The sequence below is a fragment of the Olea europaea genome, unplaced genomic scaffold, assembly GCF_002742605.1.
Source record: "Olea europaea var. sylvestris unplaced genomic scaffold, O_europaea_v1 scaffold2661, whole genome shotgun sequence".
In the NCBI taxonomy this organism is placed as follows: Eukaryota; Viridiplantae; Streptophyta; class Magnoliopsida; order Lamiales; family Oleaceae; genus Olea; species Olea europaea.
Genome location: NW_019244977.1, coordinates 26718 through 47351, shown reverse-complemented (window position 1 = coordinate 47351; position 20634 = coordinate 26718). Strand labels below are relative to the sequence as shown.

Genomic DNA, 20634 nt, shown 5'->3' with positions numbered 1-20634 from the left:
GGGCAACAAATGGGGCAAAAAGTTGCCCCGTCCCCACCGTGGCTCGCGCCTGTTGCCTTCCCTAGAACAAAGCCCCTATTTGTTTCCCATTATTTGTTCGTTAAAATGGAAAATGTAACCGTTATTCATCGTATCAAACCATCATATTAGCATAAAATTATTATATTTTACTAAATTATCAAATTAATTGAATAAATGTCATAAAATAATTTCTAAAAATTTATTATTTATTATTATATTTTTGTAGCAAGAAAAAATAGTAAATTCACCAAGTTTAAAATATATATTATCTAGTAATATATTAGCATAAAATTATTATGTTTTACTAAATAATCAAATTAATTGAATAATTTCATAAAACAATTTCTAAAATTTTTTAACCAAACGCATTTTCTAATTTTTTGTTTTGAGAAACCGTTTTTCAAAATGACAAACCAAATACTTTTTCTGTAATTCAAAAATAATCTTTCAAAACAGAAAACTAAAAATGAATTCAAAACTGAAAATAGAAAATGTAAACGCAAACCAAACGCACTCTAAACTTTTGTTTTGCAGATGACTGGACAACAGACTTCGACATATCATGGTACAAATTTGATGCCATTAACAGCAAAGTCCATGGTCGTTTTATGAAAGCTCTAGGCCTAAAATTAGATGGAAGTTGGCCCCTCGATGACGGGGCCTATAATACCATAACCAAAGACTTAAAAAAACATTTTGAGAATAACATTCGGACAAGATTTATCATCACTGGTCACAGCTTAGGTGGGGCGCTTGCGATTCTGTTTCCAGTGGTTTTAGCATTGCATGAGCAGGTTGGTGTACTAAAAAGACTAATAGGTGTATATACATTTGGACAGCCTAAGGTTGGAGACACAAAATTTGGAAAGTTTATGGATGAGATGTTGGAATCCTATGGAGTTAAGTATTATATTTGTTTATAGTCACGACATTGTGCTTATGTTTAAACGTTTTGGTACATGTCTCTGTATCAATTGCATCTATGAAAGAGACGTGAATGTCCTTCTCTCTATATATTGATGTCAATTTCGTTGGTCCAAGGCAAAGAGGTCCAAAAGGGCCGCTTATATGACTGATTTGATATAAGTTTGACTACTTTGATATCACTTTCTTTATATTCTAATACGTGATAAAAATGAAGTTGTTTGAGCCCAATTTTTTTTTCAAAAAAATGCATTTTTAAATAGTGTTATAATGAAGAATGTGTGCTTAAAAAATAGGGAATTTTTTTGATTTGCGTGTAATATTATTTTATTAAAAATGTGATTGAAATATGTCAAATGACCATTAAAGAATGTACTTTGATGGGAAAAAAGGGGCTCAAACAATGGCTTATTTTGTATGACATTGTATGTTGAAGAAGACTCATATAAGAACTATATTTACGTTGTTGCGAAGAGGATCAATGCTTTTTGGGAGCTAGTAAGAAGTTTTATTCTTCCTTATATATTGGATCAGAGAATAAGGAATGTTTATTACTCCAGATGTTTCGACTGGTGGGATTCATAATTCCTTATTTTCCTGCTCACGTTCCACAAGAATACATTAATGCAACTCGATTGGTGAACTACTTCTTGTGAATATACAATAATATAATGGACTCAAAATTGTTAATTAATAGATGTGGCGTTAGTGTAACAAGATTTTCTTATTGATTATATCTATTGTTGACGCTCAAAAATGGCACCAACAGCTGTCGGGTCCATATGCGTCCATGCGGGCACACAGAGAATATGTCTTCAACGCGTGACTAAACAACTCGAACACTGGTTAAAGTAATGGAGAACTTGAAGATGCGCAAATACAATTTCACTTTGGTATGCTCGGAATAGTCGTATGTAAATAGAAGGGAAAGGAAAAGAATAAGATATCCAATGACTTGATATGTATGAGATAGTGTTCATTTTTCTCTCAAAAATGTGCCGAAAATTAATATACGCGTTCCTTCTTCTTCTTTTGGGGTTTTCTCCCCTTTTCTCTTTCTATATGTTTATTGTTTCTATTGTTCCACACATCTCTCCTTTTTTTCTTCTCTAAGGGGAGGGTATATATAGAGTTTGGGGAAGACGTGTTGGCCGTTGGATTCGAACCACGTGCTCCTACTTCCTTCTTTTACACATCATATCTTTCTTACACATTCATTTATTACATTGATAAAGGGTCAACTATCCTATATTTCTAGGTTGATATTTCTGACATAAGATAAAGTAGATGTCTAATCAATCTTTCACAAAGTTATTCGTCAGGTTGGCAGATGTGGCAACCTCTTCGTCTCTTAGGACTTTAGCATTCTCTTTCAGAACTTCGATAGATCGTGAACATGAGGGCTTCTACCTAAACCCTTCGTCAAGGTTTCGGTATATATCTGGTTGAGTGGCACCTCAGCCATAACAAGGACTTCGACTTCTATAGCCTTTGTAACCTTGTTGTTTTATCTTTTCATATATTTAGGCTGACTCTTTCGATGACGTCAGTGGAGCTTCCACATGTCGCTTTAGATGTCTAACTGAATACGGGGAGTAACATTTACGTTGATAATATGTTTAGTGATAGAGATGTTAGAAAATTATTGTGTACATTGAATAATATCATAATTCATATACAATACAAGTATACAAGCAAAAAGAATTAGTAAAGTTATCCTTCGCAGTACAACATGAGATGATGTCCTAAAGTCGTATGAATCTTCGTTCTTGCATGTACAATTGACTTAATATGACTAAAAGATAAAACCTTTTTTAACTCGTAACTAATCTTCCTGCATATATATATATATATATAGAGAGAGAGAGAGAGAGAGAGAGAGAGAGAGAGAGAGAGAGAGAGGTATTTTATTTGGGTAAGTTTTACATGATGTTATTAATTATTTTAGTTTGAGAAATTTTTAAGTTCATTTTTCTTATTTTGAGTGTTTTAATTGAAAACACTCGAAACGTCAAAAAGTCATTTGGCGTTTTATGTTCTAAATGTTCCTCATTTTCGAATACTCATTTTTGAAACTAACATACTAAACATGTTTTACGTATTTTAGAAAATTAAAAATGGTTTCAAAACGACAAACGAAACGCACACTTAAATATTTGAAACTATTTGGGATTCATAAGTTAATGAAACATCCATAATGGGTTCCTCGTAACTCTGCAACTAGATATTCTATTGTAAGGAAATGTCATAAAAAATGCATAGAGAGAGTCGAAGACGTACAATTTTCACATATGGCCCATGTTTGATTTAGTTAGAAAAGTGGATTAAAATTTAAGTTAAGAGTCGACAATTAATATTTAGCTTATATTTCATGGAATTGATAACTTTTCAATCATACATTTCATTAAACGCCTGTCTGGAAGTCATTTTCTCCATATTTTAAGCAAAATTGGAATGTTGTAAACAGTAAGTAGGTCCCACTGTAAAAACCATTGTTGATTGCTTCCTTACTAATCAATTATAGTGGATTGATGAAAAGACCATTGTGTGCCCCTTAAGTGGGGCATTTTTGAGATTTCAAAATAATAAAAAGAAATTTGTTGTTTTGTGTGTCAAGTGTTATGGCTGGATCAGGACCATCTACTGTTTATGAACTTGTTTGGTACAGCTAAAAAGTCAATTAAAATCAATTTTTTGATCATTATTTCCCTAAAACATCCATCATTCTTGAATTCTTCTCTCACAAATAGAACTCATTTTATCTCTAACAGTCAAAAAATTAATTATCAAAATTCCTACCAAACAAACACCATAATGTTTCAATTTTGGCTAAAATCTGGAGAAAATGTCTCCCGGATATATGCTATTTTTTTTTAAAATCAAAATCTACAAAAATTTGATTTTTATTTAAATCAGACAGGGGAATAATATTCTCTTTGTCCCTTGTCTATATATATCAACTTATTGACTGAGTTGTGTGCATAGTTGCTAGCAGATTATCTATATCTACGAATAAACTTAGTCAATATTAATAATAGATTTATCACGAACACTAAGTACGCGACAACGATTACCTATCTAATGCCACTCACATTTACTAATGGGGTTAGTCATAATAATAATCCAAATAGAAGAGCTAGTCGTAATAAAATTCAAATACTGAAGCATTGTGGCACATCGTAATCTTAAATATTTATTGATGAAAATATAAATCACTAATTACCATTTATTTGTATTGATTTGAAGAACATACATAAAAAAAAAAATGGAAATTACCAATGGGCAAGGATCCTAAATGGTCGAAGTTGAGGATCCTGAGGTTAGCGTCCAAAACTATTTAACGAAAAGACTCAAATTCCACTAATAAATTCCAATGTGCCATGATAATCTGTTGAAAATCATAAATGTGTTTATTTTTAAGTTTTAGTTCAAATGACCAAAAGATCTTGAAGTTAAGTAGGTGTATATACGAGTTAAATGTTTTATTAGCCACTAAACTTATATTTTCGTCACATTTTACTCACTAAACTTCAAAATGCTTTCAAGTGATCACTGAATTTTAACACATTGCATTCCTCACTCACTCATCATATTTCATTAGTCAATGAACTTATACATTATATACGTTCTACTCACTATACTTTAAAATACTAGTAGTCACTGAACTTTACTCACCGAATCCAATTATTCAAATACTAAAAGCTTTGAAGTATAAAATTGCAAACACAAATAAGACGTCCTTTTTTTCTCTTTGAATTACTTTGTGATAACTCTAAAAATTATATTTTGTTTGTCTTGATTATTATATTGACTCTAAATCGAAAATTTCACAACCTGTTTGAGATATAAATATTTTATTTTCATAATTTGAGTCTACTATCTCAATCAAAATAAAAATAACAATTTCTCTATTTTATTTTATCAACGTAAAGAAAGATTATGATTTATGTCAATTTAAAGTTAGTATTCTTATTTCCCCATGAGTATAGTTTTCGACGACTAGAGAATTATATCTTTTCAAAAAGTATCAATATTCTCATCTTAGATTAAGAGTCTCATTATCTTGTCGATATTTATTTTATTTTATTTTCTTGATCTAGGTCACATTTCATAGAAAATCAACTTTACTTTGAAAAATTATGAAGTTCAATGACCACTTCAAAACATTTTAAAGTTTAGTGAATCAAGCATGATAGAAGTATAAATTCAATGAATAATGAAACATGGCGAGTGAATGATGTAGTGCAACATATTAAAGTTCAGTAACCGTTAGAAGCATTATAAAGTTTGATGACTTATAAAACATGGTAAGTGAGTAATGGAATGCAATGTCTTAAAGTTCGGTGATTATTCGGAAGCATTTTAAAAGTTCGAGAAATAAAGCATAACATGTGTATAAATTCAGTGACTAATGAAACATTGAACTCGGTGTATATACTCAAATTTAATAATTAGAGCCATTTGAACTGAAGCTTGGACAGTCGCGGAAATTATTATAATATCTATTCTTATTAATTAACATATAGTATGGTTTTGTTGTTAGGCATGAGAAGGAGCAGTATGTTTATCGTGTGTGAGGTATTTGGACACTTGCTTGAAGAAAGTAAAAAGAAAGAAACTTGTGCATTTGATTACATCAACAAACAACGGAATTCCATCGAGTTCTAACATTTTCATGTTTACAATTCAATTCATTCTAGTACTACACAATGAACCCAATATGTAATGTGAACTATAAAAGAAAATATCTATTAAATCTATCACAAGAATATCAGTTGCAGTACCTATTATCCAATGAGGAGTCCTTTCATTAGTATTGACCATTTACTCTTCCCTCTCATCAAATGGTCATGCCAGAGACATAAACAGTCATGGATAATGATATAAAATCCTCCCAAATGACTTAGAGTGAATCGTAGCTATTATGCATTAAGCTTAACCTTTTTATATAGTCGTCGTATTAAGTTGATTTTATGGTCGAAGGATTGTGGTAAGTGTGAAGTATCATCTGACCCCAAGAATTCCAACAATAAAGGACAAAGCAAGCCCGAAAAGAAAAAGGAAACTAAATAAAGGAAGTGTGACAAAGGGAAGTCACATAGCTAATTCCCTAGTGTTAACTCTTGGGATCTCCTGTAGAGGATATTATGCTCAAACCTTGTGTTTCATGAATTGGGAGAAAATCACGTGGTAGTAGAATATCTACATAGTTTCAACAGCAAAGCAATAGCAACTTGTGCAAGGAATATTATTATTAACCCAAAATACAAGATTTTAACCCATTTTTCTTGTTTGATACGGTATAATCTACCACACCAACACATGATTTTAGTACTTTTGGATTATTCGTTATAAAGACGAAATTAGTATCTCTCTTTAGCATGTCATGTTGTTTGTCATTGCAAAACATAGTCGATGAGTTTTGTACGAGGGCTTTCTTCTTTGGGTAGGAAAGTAGCTAAAGATTCCTACATGTCGATCTATAAAATACTCCATTTGGCTGGACATTGAACTTAACATTAACCAATTAACCCAACCTATTCGTGCTCGATTCAAACATGATTACGAGAACGAAGTATCTGTTACTGAAACCACGTGATGCTAGCCTTATAGACATTTTTTGTGTTCCATTCACCCAAGACATAGGGGTCAAAAATTTTGTGGAGCAATATGAAGTGAAGCCAGCAATTCTTGAGGGAAGAGGAATTATTTTCGTTTCTATGTTCTTACAGAAGATTCTTCAATCCAATGGAAGGCCATTGTCTTTGTTAGGTTCAACAATGGAGACGGTGCTAAACATTTTAGGAAATAAAAATAACTTTGGAGAGTTCTTGTCTGGTCTATTGCGAGGTTAGTCTGTATTTTAACATATTTTGGCACTTAATTGTACTTTTGATTTTGTTATATTTATGATGCACATTGTTTCAAACAATCATACACAAAAGCAATTTATCTAATAATTACTGTTTCTTTATCGTTTCCTGGAGGTTCCTAGTACAACATTGCAATGGCGATAATTGTTCAGTAACCTTATTTACAAGCTTAAACACGCAGAGATGACATAAATTTATTTAAGTTTAATCTTTGATACGTAACACAAGCCCATGACTGGTTTATTACATGTTCAACCATCTCATTTAAAGCTTAAACAATTGTAGAATGGACGCTTTTATTTATTTAAATTTTATGTTAAACAACATTAACGCGATACCAAGAAATAAAAAAATCATCTGACTTACCTATGTATGCCATATATACAGGGAAGATGAAGTTACCTGATAAAAGATTATCCAATTTTTTATCCATTATTGGGCTTCTAGACAAAAGGGTGGAGCTGGACAGGAAAATCAAACCTGGGGACAGCAAGTATTTTGCAGCTCTCACTGCCATGGCTTCAAAAATAGCCTACGAGAACAAAACCTTCATACAAAATGTGGTTGAAAAAATATGGAAGGTAGTATATAATGAACTGTCTCGTCCAAAAGTTTAAACTGTTACATTTATATTGAGCGTTCAACAGTGACTTGAATAAACTTTTGGCGATTTCATGCAGATGGAATTATTGGGAGCATATGATTTTTTTGATGGTAAGAGGGGAAAAAAAAAAAAATACTAAATCGACGTGGCTCTTCTTCACAAAAACATAGTATATTACCATTGATTTTGTAGTATAGCTATATGAATGTTTTGCTAATAATCCAATAAACTTGATTTTGTAGTATAGCTATATGAATGTTTTGCTAATAATCCAATAAACTCATGTTTGGCAGAGAGACATCAAAAATATACAACACAAGGCTTCATGTTCCATGATAAAACTACTAATCCTGATACGATAGTTGTGACTTTCCGAGGCACTGAACCCTTCAATGCAAATGACTGGATTACAGACCTTGACATATCGTGGTACAAATACAACGGCATTAAAGGCAGAGTCCACAGTGGTTTCATGGAAGCTCTTGGCCTGAAATTCAATGGAAGTCCGCTTAGACACTGTGGGGCTTATAGTACCATAACCAAAGAGCTAAAACGACATTTTGCGGCTAATCATCGGACCAGATTTATTGTCGCTGGCCACAGCTTAGGTGGGGCTCTTGCAATTCTGTTCCCTGCGGCTTTGGTACAGCTCAAGGAGGATTCTGTACTGAAAAGACTAGAAGGTGTGTACACATTTGGCCAGCCGAAGGTCGGAGACAGAAAATTTGGAAGGTTTATGGACGAGCAGTTTGAACGCTATGGAGTCAAGTATTACAGGTTTATTTATAGTAATGACATTGTGCCTCGGCTGCCTTATGATAACTCCGTGCTGATGTATAAGCACTTCGGGACATGTCTCTACATCGATTGCTTTTACCAAAGAAAGGTGAACGACCTGCTCTCTATCTAGTGGTGTCAATTTCACTGGTCATGTCCGATTCGAGGTCCGAAACGGGCCCCTTGAATTTTTGGGTTTGGACGTGACTTCTTTGACACTATTATCTTCATATTTTTTAGGACAGATAAGATAAAATTATGTAGTACAAGAAATCAAGCTGGTTGATCGATTTCTTTATATGATTCAGGATGTCAATGAAGAATTATATGAAAAGAACTATTGTGACATTATGTCAATTGTTACGAGGAGGGTGGATGCCTTGTGGGAGCTGGCGAGAAGCTTTATTCTTCCTCGTATATATGGATTAGAGTACAAGGAAGGTTTACTACTGAAGATGAGTCGACTGTTTGGACCAGTATTCCCTGCTTTACCTGCTCATAATCCACAAGAATATATTAATGCAACTCGATTGGCAAACTACTAGTGAATGTACGATAATGTATAATAATGAGCTCTAAAAAGTTAATTATTTATTAATTCATGAATGATAGTGGATAACTAGATTATTTTCTTATTGTTAATTTTCATATCGATATGGTCATATTGACTGTAGAGATGTTGGAAAACTAATGATGTATGTGTATTGTATACATTTTAACGTATGTTAATAAAATATGAAAGCATTTTCATATTCCGGTGATATCATAATATTATTGTGTAATATTTTAGGATCTTTCATTTGTTAAATGGGGTCGTTTCATCTTAATATTTATACTAAATAATTTCTTCCATTGTTTTTGTCTCAATACAATTTATTAAATTATATACTTTAAGATAATAAATTTAAATAAGAATATAGTATCATATTTTTCTACGGAAAAGAAGGCTAAACTCTTCAACAAGCATCTCAATTCCTACTTTCAATAAATCAACAAACTGCAAAATCAAAATCGAGTTGACTTAACCCCCATTTGTTTACCGCTAATTCCAATTTTTTTACAAATTTATTTTTAGCTACACATTTTCAAAATAAAATATTTTACACGTAAAATTATTTCATACTTTTTAATCATATAATCTCCTAAAATTCTCTATTTCAAAGTTCATTTTCCTACGTTAATATTAACGAAACTGGGAATAATAGGTTAAAGGGCATTATAGGGATTTAGATTCCCCGAAATCGTTTCTTCTACGAATAGCTGTCGTGTATGATAAAAATTGAAGTCGCGAAGCGTGGATGAGAATAGATCAGCAGAGCGGACAGTTACGGGGACCGAGCGGCGCGAGTGGAGAGGGGAGAGAGAGCGAGTGGGCGAGCGAGTTAGGGTTTTGAAAATCCTCAATCGGTTCGAAAGGTCAGTGAATACGTGAGCGCCCAGAGCTGTTCTCTAATAATTTTCTTTTATCTTTTGCGAACTTTATTTTCTTAGGTATTTTAACTCAGAGATTAGACGGTGAGTTTGATTTGGTATATGATGATGATGATTGTGTGTTGTGAGAAAGAGGTGTGTCTATTGTTGTTGTGTGCAGGAAGAGTGCGTGAGCGAATTGAGAGTTGGTGTGAGAGAGAGGTAAACTCGAGAGAGCTGTTCTTGATTCCAGAAATTTTCGGATTGATCTCATCATGTCTGACCGAAAGCTTGTCGTAAGTCAAAAATTTCACGCATCTGACTTTCCGAAATGTAGATTTTGTGGTTGTGCTTGATTCGGTATATGCGGTTGTTTAAGTATGTATAAAGTGCATCTGTGTTACTTTTAGGTTTTGGGCATTCCATGGGATGTGGACACAGAAGGACTCAGAGAATACATGAGCAAGTTTGGGGATTTAGAGGACTGCATTGTAATGAAGGTTAGTACGAAATCTGCTTTTATTGTATTATACTTGAATCTGTCAATAGAAATGCATTTATACTTTAGAGGATGGCAAATGTTTTCGAAAGTCTCACAAATTCAGGTTTCTGATTATAGAATCAGAAGCAATGGAAAATTTATTGTTTTTCCACTAAATAGTTTTTGGACTATTTAAGATTGAGAAAAATGGGTAGCTTTGTTTGATTGGACAATAGTAGCATCCATCAAAAAGTTGTTGTCATTCTGGTGGGAAAATGGTTATTTTCTCAGCTGAAATTTGCTAAGGGTTTATTTGATTGTGAGTATGAAATTTGCATGGAAATTGTCAATTAAATGTATAGATTGATTTTATTTTCAACCTAGAAAATGCTATATCTGTCAATTTTTTATTGGTAGGTAGACGAGAGAGAAAGAGAGAGATAATTACTTGAAAAATAAAAACTCAGTCCCCTAAAGAAAATATTATTCTTGTTTTCAAGGAAAATATAATCACGTGACAAAAAGTAAGAAAAAATATCAATCAAACAGTACAAAAGTAAGAATTTGGATAAAATAATAACATTTTTCATAAAAAACATTGGCAATCAAACGCACTCTAGTATGAACATAATAAGCCCTGTCAGGAGGAGACTTGTTATCTTCTTTGCATTGGTGATGTCAGGAGCGGACCACTGGTCGTTCTCGTGGTTTTGGATATGTTACATTTGCAGCAGTTGAGGATGCGAAGGTACTCATCTAGGACTGGCTTGTGCTTTGACTTTTCCTTGTTAACTCTGTTTTTTGCTTCATTTTTTCTATTTGTTTATTCAGAGGGAAGTTACATTTTATTTTGTAGGCTGCATTGACAAGCGAGCATGTCCTTGGTAATAGAATGTTGGAGGTCAAAATAGCCACACCAAAGGTTACCTTCTTTGGCCATCCAGTTATTCTAATTTATACTATTGCCTATTTCGTTTGCTTGTACTTTGAGCATTTGCTCTACAAGATTTAGAAGCTATGCCATTTTAACTCTTGGTGTTTCTTTCAAACCTTATACTATAGGAGGAGATGAGAGCTCCACCAAGTAAAGTGACCAGGATTTTTGTGGCAAGGATTTCACCATCTGTGACTGAAGCTATGTTCAGAAGGTATCTCTTCTGTATTACTCCATATTGACTTATGCCTTGTTTGAACCCCATTTTTGGTGGAAAATAGGTTTTGGAATAGTGATTTTTTTGGACAATGTGTGGTTGAAAAATATGGAAAAGTTTTGGGTTTATGTGTAAAATTATTTTATGAAAAAATGTGTGGTTCAAAATGAGTTTTTGGAAAAATGGAGCTCAAACATAGGCTTGAGTTTGAATCTAAAATATTTCGTAATTTGATGATCTGTTACGTCTTTGTACATTTGCACTCTTATTGAAGTCTCAAATTTTGTGTGCATTCTCCTGTAGTCATTTCGAGAGGTATGGTGACATAACAGATTTATACATGCCAAAGGTTCGTATTTCTCTAACTTCCTAATTCCTATCAAACATAATGTTGCATTTTTATTGTAGCTTCTCATGTCATTTTTTATTGTCAGGATCCAACTGCCAAGGGCCATCGTGGGATTGGATTTATCACTTTTGCAAATGCTGGTAATTCAGTTTCAATGTTTTTTCTTGGTGTGTGGTTTCTAGTGGTTGTAGCAGCTGTTCTGTCCTCTAGACTTATTACATGTGCCCTTTTTTAGATCGTCATACTATTTTGTCCAAATTCTATCCTCTAAATGAATGACTGGGGAATAGTGAGAAGAAACATTCGTTCTGGCATTATTTTTTATGTTTTGATGGGCATATGAAGATTGAATTGAACCAATCATGTCAGTTGTCAAAAGGGTCGAGAAGGATAGCTTTTCTGGGAGAATATTTTTTCTGACCAATTTCTGTTGCCTACTCCTGTCTAGTTATCCCCCCCGCCCACCCCGCCCCCTGAAGCTATAAACCTATGGGATCAACGAGGTAGAAATATATAAGCCGTCGAATGTGAAATTCTTTGTCTGCATGAGGTGCAGTTTTTGACGACTAACATTGTTTGCTGTGAACTTAAATCCTTTCTTCATTCTAATATTTTCACAGAGGCAGTTGATGATCTGATGGCTGAAACCCATGAATTGGGAGGTTCTACTGTAGTCGTGGATCGGGCAACCCCAAAGGTATCTTTCAGTATCACATGGCATTTTCTTATTGTGATGTGAATGGCTTTTCAATTCATGAACTATGCATGCATAATTTTCCTGCATAAGCCTGTAATAGTTTTAGCTATTAGTTAGATGTGCTACCTACTTCACCACCACCACCCGGGCTTTCTTCTCTCCACTACTTCGACCTTCTTTTTTTGCATATTTGTGCACCCATGGAGGGAGGGAGGGAGGGTTCCAGTTCGGCTGTTTGGAATTTTTTCAGTTATGACAGAAAAAACGTGGTTGGACTTTTTAATACTCTATTACTAACCTTGTTCATATGCCACCTATACTCTAAACAGGAGGATGACTTCCGACCAATAAGTCGAATGCCTCAGGGTGGTGGCTATGGTGCTTATAATGCTTACATGCATTCTGCAACTAGATATGCTACACTTGGTGCTCCAACCTTGTATGATCATTCCGGTCCTATGTATGGAAGTAAGTTAATTACTTTACACATTTTCCTTGTATCACTTTAATATAAGCTAAATGCACCCAAGTTAATAATTATCACTCATTAGGAGGAGAAACAGCTCCTGGAATGGGCAAAAAGATTTTTGTTGGCAGGCTTCCTCAGGAGGCAAGCGTAGAAGATCTCCGTCAGTACTTCGGGAGATTTGGTCGTATTTTAGATGTTTATGTTCCAAAGGTAACATTGACTTGATGCAGTTAACAATTAGATAGATTAATGTTTATAATGCAGTCTTGTTATTTTGTGTAGGACCCCAAGAGAACGGGTCACAGGGGATTTGGTTTTGTGACTTTTGCCGAAGATGGTGTTGCAGATCGTGTAGCTCGGAGATCTCATGAAATATGTGGACACCAGGTTGGTGTCCTTATCTGGACTAGCAAACCATTGTGTGTTGCAGATAAGAATTTGATAAGAAGTCCTTAAAGATTTTGCTGAATATATAGAAATGTAAATCCCCTGCTGAAGTAGTTATACTTTTAAGTACAGGGAACCCTTGAGATGTGACTGGACTTGAAACAAAAGATTCTTACATGAAGTGAATGTACTCTCGTTTATCTTGAGGCAACCAAGTATTAGAGAATCCAAGTTACATGTTAAATTAGTGATATTTGCATAAAAATCTATACCAACCTCCTTTCTCCTGACTTAAAATTTTTTAAATTACTTGTCTAAATTCTCATCATGTATCATGATTCATATAACTTAATACCTCTATGTTCTAGTACTTGAAAAATGCTTACCGAAAGCTGTAAATGAATGGCAATGTGAGTAGTAAATAGTTAATATTACAGTTCTCCTCTTGATGTCTTACAGGTTGCAATAGATTCAGCTACACCAATTGATGATGCTGGCCCCAGTAGTAATTTCATGATGAACAATCCTGAACCATTCGGGTATGGTGGACCTATTCGTTCCTATGGCAGGATGTATGGGAGCTTGGATTTTGATGATGTAAGTATGGATTTATAATTTGTTCCGTGTTACTGTCTAATAAGCTGTTTTGTGTATCATCAAGAACATAACTTGACTACTACTTCCATTTCACCCTGCTGATTCATGGAGCTATCCTTCTCTTATTTGTTAATTTGCCTTTTTAAAGGTTGTAGCTTTTTAATTACTTCAATCAAAACCAACATTAAGTTTTTCAGAGTGATCATGTTCCTTTCGATTAAAGCATGCCCTGATTAAAGTGCATTGTGAGGATGGAATTCTGATGCTGAAAATAATTATTTTCAATCAAGTACATGGAGAGATGTGGAATGTTACTATTGTTACAGGAATATCCAATGGTTTCTCTAAGGAAATACCATAGGTCTAGAAGTTCTACTTTGCATTATTGGTTGTGGAAATTGGAATCTCATTTCGGATGACAATAATGACAGGTTCCCAAGTCTAAATGTGGTGTGTGGATGGTCTGGAGACAGTTAATTTCTCTTCTCCATTTTTAAGATCTTCTATCAAACTCGTAGAGTTGTTGCGGTTGTTATTCAATACCTTCTGGGCAACCTTGATGATAGCTAGGATTATATTGATTAAAGTTGTTATAGGAGATAATGTAGGTACTATAAAGAGTGGTTAGAAATGAACACATAAAATAGTTCGAGGATTTATACAATCACAAATGGGATTATGAGTTGCATTAAGAAGAAACTTTAGGATGATATGGAGGAATTAGTACTAATTGAAACTATAGGAAGGAGAAATTTTTATTCGGTTTGAAATATTAATGGACATTTAGGTAAGGGTCGTGCGGCCTTTAACATGCTGCGCAGGGAATTTGGTTTTGAGAATAAGATGATATTGAAGCGTCAATTTAGATTTTTCTTGGTTTATGTTCTCGTTTGTACCAAAAACCTATTTCAGGAAGAGGGATGTGCACTTCATTACTTTCAAAAATAGGCTAAATGGGAGTGATGTTTTTCCTTACTGGCCGATAGATTGATTTATTTTTTAAGATTGCTAAGTTAACCCTAGAGAGTTTGGCCACATCACGTGTACTCCTGGGCTATGATCAAGGTTAATAAAAAGGAGCATTAAAGTTTGTGGTGGGACCTGAAGGACAATGAGTTTACAGTGATAACTACATTCCGTACAGACTATACAAGAGAATATATGGATTTAGGTGATAGAAAGAAATGAACATGTACTTGAGTTACCTAAGTTTGAAGACCAGTTAACCATTTGAAAAAATTTGGGCACATTCAGGAATGGTTGCTAATGCAAGATCTATGAATAGTGATAGAACCAGTGATGATAGCAATCATAGAATGACTGACTTAAAATCACATTACAGGAGGTAAATTACAAATAATGTTGCCATTTTAAAAAAATAATTATTTTATAATCTGATAGCATGTGTTCTCTTTCCCCATATCTATAAGTAGAAGGGGAAGGTTATTGCCATTTCACTTTGTAATGTGGACTGCACTTTTAATAAGTACATAAAAGAGGATTGTCAATAACAATGTTCTGGTTGAAACATAAATACTTATGACCTATTCTAAGCTCTTGTTTAGGACAGTCTACTATCGTAATATATGAAATGTTGAACACCTGCCATGGAGTTAATTGTGTTAATTATCCTGTTGTTTTAGATGATTTGGGCCATTTGATGCCTATGTCTTGGTTTTTGGACTATAATGCTAACCCTTTTTTCCTATTGATATGCAGTGGGGCTATGGCATGAGTGGTGGTATGCGCGGCGGCATGGGTGGTGTTGGTATGCGTGGTGGCATGGGTGGTAGTATGCGTGGCGACTTTGGTGGTGGAAGGCCTTCTCGTTCTGATTACAGGTATAGGCCTTACTAGAGGTCGGAAGGGATGGCTGAATTTGTATTTGAATATTATTTTAATGACACAATGCCTCGGTGCATCTGCTAATGGTAGTGTGCCGACTGTTGAAATTATCATTAACTATCAGACAATGTTTCCAAATTTACAATGTTTATTGTTCTGGATTGTCTCTGTTTAAAATCAGACTATTTATACCTCTTTTATGTAGTACTCTACTCTGTGCTAGCAGCTTTTATTTGTAGACAAACCTTGCTTTTATTTCATTATTTAAGAAAAGCGTGCTTTCCATTTCCTGTTACTTTGTGCCACAAGGCTTGAGAATCATATGGTTACGTTTGATCTTCTTAGTCATAAATAATTGCACTACTGTGAACTTGAAGAAAGAAATATCTTTTGGATTTTTAAGTTATTCTGATTAATTGCATGTTGTTTAAGCTTATCTACAAGTAAATAAATTTTTGAAGTAAGTTATATTGTTTGTTGGTAGGTTACTTCGAAATAATAAACTTTTTTGAAAAGAAAGTATATTTGAACATGTTTATAAATGAAGTTCAATCAAAATAATGAAATTTGCATTATTTGTTCTCGATCTTTGCAAAATGTAACAAGTATATGTTTAATATTTTTATAAACACGATCCATGCTCAACAGTGAAGTTTGTAATTCCATCGATTTTGAGCCTTAAACGATGGATTTGCACTCTTTAAATAAATAAAAGAAAAGAAAGCAGTAAAATAATAAAAAATACAAAAACTTTCATTACTTTTCGAAAGTGTAAATAAATTTCATTTAAAACAATTAAATACCTATTAATGTGTGTGTGTATATATATTTATATAATAATTTAGAAATGTTCATGTTTCCTAACCAAGTTCACCACCATCCCACGCATCTTGATTCACCCCACTTGCAATCAAATACCATTTTCTGGCGGGTGATTTTTATTAATCAAATGTTTTGGATTATGGTATAAAATATGGAAGTACACGTGCCCCTATAGAAGAAATTTAAAAAAAAATGTTTTTCTTTGAAATAAGAATCTTAATATCTCGAATTTCTAAAGCCTCTGCCGTCGAACATTGGCTTAGCCCATGTTTGATCCTCATTAAATTAAATTATAATACATTTCATTTTTTTCTCTCCTATTTTTGATCACACAATCTTCTATAAAATAATATTACATGTAAATCGAAAACTTTTCCTTCTTTTTCAACCGTTTAATTTTCTAAAAAATACTATTCTCCCAATTTTCATTTCCAGATAATGGGGATCAAATAGGGGCTAAACATGACTTAATTAGTATTTGATTATTAAATAAAATAGACTATTTTTTTCATTCATTGTCACTACTAATTTAATTAAATTATCGACGTTATAAAACCTAAAGAGATCAACTTATTATTATATTTAATAAAAATTTACGTCATATATTACACCCGCGGTTACCAGTGTGTTAGGATGAGAGGGGGTGAGTGTTGACAGCGTGGATGGATGAGATTGGTCAGGGAGGATGATTTTTATTTATTTATTTATTTTTTTTAATTCATTTGTACTTTTTGAGAAGTTATGAAATTCCATTGCAATTTTAGCCGAACGTGCATCCAGCAGAAGAATTTGAGATGAGTAGATTTGTGCGTTTGTTAGAATGTTTACACTGGATTTCTTTTCCTTCCAGTATTGTCAATCAAAGTTGCAAAGCGTTGATATTGAGTACATAACTAGTCAGTATTGATCGTTTCATATTATTTTATTTTTTCAACTTAAAAAGGAAAAGATAAAGTAGAAAAGAAGGTAGTCTTGTACCCAGATATTTATAGATTCAAATAAAGTTATTCCTTTACCATACAACCCCTGGGCTGCTTCCGCTGATTATATAGTTGGCCAACAAAACTTAATTTTCTAGTCATTTTGTCAACATGACTCGAGTTGCTAACTATTCTCAATCATAAAGATCAAAATGATATATATTTTGGACTGAATTTCCTTAATGACGCGCTGCATCACTGAATAATGAATAAGAGAAGGATAAAGTGGGGACTAGTTTCCATGGCAGCAAAAGCAATTGCTGAGAGAACCCATCCTGACATATGTACAGAAGAAAAACCGTCTGTTAGAAGTTCTTGGAGCTTGCCGAGCATGGTTTTTGGACGATGAGTTTCTCATGACTTGTGCTTTCATCTGAGCAGTTTTCAGCTTCTTCAAGATTTTGTCCATGGATGCCGATCTCTTCTTTTCAAGTTTCACCTGGATATAAGGTTATCAGAGACCATGGTCGTCCAACATCACCTGATAAGTAAATTATACGAGATATCGTAACTCTAAGCATTTGTTATATTTATTTTTTGCATTCAACGTGCACTCTAAAAACTACAACGTTCGACTTTAAAAATTTGTAGAGTTGACTTTGGACGAACCTCGAGTTTTCGCATTGCTGCCTGAGCTTTTGCCTTCTGCAAGTTCTCCCAAGCAGTGATCTTGGCTTCCTCTCTTTGCAGCCTGCGCAAACACAAAGAAATATAAGCATCACTCACATCCTTTGATTGGATAACAACCAATTTCCCTCATTCACTGTTTTGTAATGTTAGTTGCAAATTTTAACGGATGATAAGAAGTACTACTATCTGATCGAGATAGTAAATAAATTGCGACGACAAAAAGTCATTGAATAATTAGTCATTTTTTATTATCAGCATATTGAGAAGTATTCTTTGCTTTGCAGGATCAGATCAAGGTAGTTTATTACATACACAAAATGTGGTTTCCAAACAATTTTACTGTTATATACAGGTGAAATTTTATACCAGGCATTGAGAGTTTTTCTGCTAAGTCAATAATTAATGGTCCTCAACTCTCATGACGTGTTTATTTGAGAGGATTGGATAGTAGCAGACTGGCTTAAAGAAGAAAAATAAGCTAAAATCTCATTTCTTATTTTGTCGAGTCTAGTACTACATACTAAATATGTCCTTAAGGTTCTGAGGGAAAAAATGCATACCTTGACATGCTATTTGATGCATCTGCAACATCCAACTGTGAAGGTAAATCTGCAGCGTTTGGCAAACCTCTCATCTTTCTTGATCCATGTTTCTTGGACTGCCTGGCTACAGTGACACTTTTGTCTACCTGGACGTCCCTGACTTCGTCTTTCACTGAATGATTGCTGTGCGGCTCTACTAATCTTGGAAGTGAAATAGGGAGACCAGAGAATGATAACCTTCCTTTGGAAGAAGAATGGGTGCTTTCATCCGGGCTCATCTGAGTTGCCATATCCCTATTTGAAATATCCCATGAAACTATAGCTTCATCCTTCTTGGTTCTATCTGGTTTATCATCTGACCATTCAATTCATCAATGATGAAAACAACAGATATTTAGTTAGCATAAATAGTTTATTCGTATAACCAATCGCACCTCTGACTCCATTTTTAACAAGACTCGTTTTCAATTCATCATCAGGGTTTAGGTACATTCACACGCAAATAATTCGAAGTTACATGATAACTCAAGTACTGCTGCAGCATCTGCAGAAAGTAGATATATTACTCAACTGAATAGAAAACTTAAGTCCCAGTTAACTAAATCGTAAAGCAACATTTTTGTCTATGTATGTTTGTAATTGAATTATACCAAAGCTTGTGCATTTGATCACATACAGAGCCCGGAAAGAAAAAAGAACTATATACCTTGGGGGCTTGGCATCGAAGATTCACTTAGCATATCCGATAAGCCAGGCACGCAAGTGGATCGAACCATGCTATTCTCAGGATAAAAAGAGTTCGATTTTGCAGAAATGCCAGCACCATAATGAATGGTTAAGCCATCGGGCACCAAGACCCCGGTCGTAAGTGGTGAATTGGGCACGAAATTCCTCATGCTCCCACCTTCGAGCATCGGCACAAGTCCTGGAGCCCCCAATGGTCCACTCTTCGACATTGGCCGCCTCTGAGGTTGCACAATCGGTGACTTACCAGCACCATAACCCGAAACTGGGCTCGTAATCCATCTCTCAGCGTTATCCCATTTTGAAGGAAGGGTCCTTCCACCATTAAATGGCATAAATGCAGCAGCATTAATATGCCTCCGGCTACTATTCGTAGGGATTGGAACTCGCTCGGAACTCCAACCTTTTGAAATTCCCCCAACATTGTTATCGCCATACTCCGGCGTCCCCGGGCTGGTATATGCACCCGAATTTCTTAACGAAGCAGAATTCTTCTTCATAGTCGTCAGTTTAAATCAACATAGGCAACATTGCTTCCTTAATTGTTCCAATTTAAGCTGTCCTTGACTTAATTAATTTCATTGAGGAAATAGATACATAGTTAGACCCAAAATTCTTGAAAAAACAGAAACTTTGTAAGTGTTGCCAACTGTATCAATGACTAAATATTTGTATTATAAGATTTTTAAACCCAAAAATTTCATTTTCAGTACTGCACAAAAATCCCACCTTTCATTTTCAATAGAGCTGTCCTATTATTTCTTTCCTAAGAATCCAAAATTTCCAGCTTCACACACATAATACAAAAACAGATGAAACCAGAAAGTGAAAAATAAAAATCACGAAACTGAAGATATGCAGAAACTTACCTTTGATTGGTCCGAAACTCATAAAAATTGAAGCTTGAAGATTTTCTTGTTTACACTTTCTAATTCTTCCTTTTTGTCTTTCTTCTTGAAGACTTTCTTGTTTACACTTCTGTATGTACTATAAGCAGAACAATAATGGTCAGGATTAACTTCTTTTTTGCTTTTCTTTTTTGTATTTTGTGGGTCAAAAGAGAATTGTTTATTCACAGAATTGAATAGGAAAATAGAACTGTGTGTTTCGAGGAAATATGTACAGGTTTCTGCTTCTATTCCGAGGACTCAGATTTGAGAGAGTTTTTCCATTTTGAATCTGGTGAATTAATGGTTGAAGGAAAAGAGGGTCAGATTTTGTCCACACGAGACAAGGTAGAGTTGGCAGAGGTGGTCTGAAACTAGAATGCAGTCCCATGTGACAAAGACTTAGGGTCCCTTATGGGATGTTGTATGGATTTTTTGAGAAAT

The 20634-nt window shown here is 34.2% G+C and overlaps 4 protein-coding genes across 7 annotated transcripts; 3 read left to right on the top strand and 1 right to left on the bottom strand.

The window, feature by feature from the left end:
* Positions 1-105: 105 nt before the first annotated feature.
* LOC111383335 (lipase-like) lies at positions 106-944 on the top strand. The gene is made up of 2 exons (XM_023007425.1): positions 106-130; positions 556-944. The coding sequence occupies exons 1-2, from the start codon at positions 106-108 to the stop codon at positions 942-944; spliced, it is 414 nt and encodes a 137-aa protein (XP_022863193.1).
* A 5542-nt stretch (positions 945-6486) lies between these two features.
* LOC111383334 lies at positions 6487-8796 on the top strand. Its single transcript, XM_023007424.1, has 5 exons — positions 6487-6795; positions 7206-7399; positions 7499-7532; positions 7716-8308; positions 8508-8796. Exons 1-5 carry the CDS (start codon positions 6504-6506, stop codon positions 8742-8744), a joined length of 1350 nt encoding a protein of 449 aa, XP_022863192.1. The 5' UTR covers positions 6487-6503; the 3' UTR covers positions 8745-8796.
* Positions 8797-9365: 569 nt separating this feature from the next.
* Positions 9366-15880, top strand: LOC111383332 (heterogeneous nuclear ribonucleoprotein A1-like 2). 2 transcript variants are annotated; one of them, XM_023007421.1, is made up of 14 exons: positions 9366-9615; positions 9791-9905; positions 10020-10109; positions 10773-10838; positions 10947-11012; positions 11153-11238; positions 11545-11590; positions 11676-11730; positions 12211-12287; positions 12617-12755; positions 12839-12966; positions 13039-13143; positions 13603-13740; positions 15460-15880. In XM_023007421.1, exons 2-14 carry the CDS (start codon positions 9885-9887, stop codon positions 15595-15597), a joined length of 1155 nt encoding a protein of 384 aa, XP_022863189.1. In that variant the 5' UTR covers positions 9366-9615; positions 9791-9884; the 3' UTR covers positions 15598-15880. The 2 variants fall into 2 exon arrangements, with proteins under 2 accessions (XP_022863189.1, XP_022863190.1); XM_023007422.1 differs by having other exon boundaries at positions 9400-9627.
* A 1482-nt stretch (positions 15881-17362) lies between these two features.
* LOC111383336 lies at positions 17363-20594 on the bottom strand. 3 transcript variants are annotated; one of them, XM_023007428.1, is made up of 5 exons: positions 20173-20594; positions 19266-19870; positions 18578-18914; positions 17997-18078; positions 17363-17868 (listed from the first exon to the last, which is right to left on the bottom strand). In XM_023007428.1, exons 2-5 carry the CDS (start codon positions 19801-19803, stop codon positions 17842-17844), a joined length of 984 nt encoding a protein of 327 aa, XP_022863196.1. In that variant the 5' UTR covers positions 19804-19870; positions 20173-20594; the 3' UTR covers positions 17363-17841. The 3 variants fall into 3 exon arrangements, with proteins under 3 accessions (XP_022863196.1, XP_022863194.1, XP_022863195.1); XM_023007426.1 differs by having other exon boundaries at positions 17363-17826; positions 20173-20592; XM_023007427.1 differs by having other exon boundaries at positions 17363-17826; positions 19266-20592.
* Between the last annotated feature and the right edge of the window lie 40 nt (positions 20595-20634).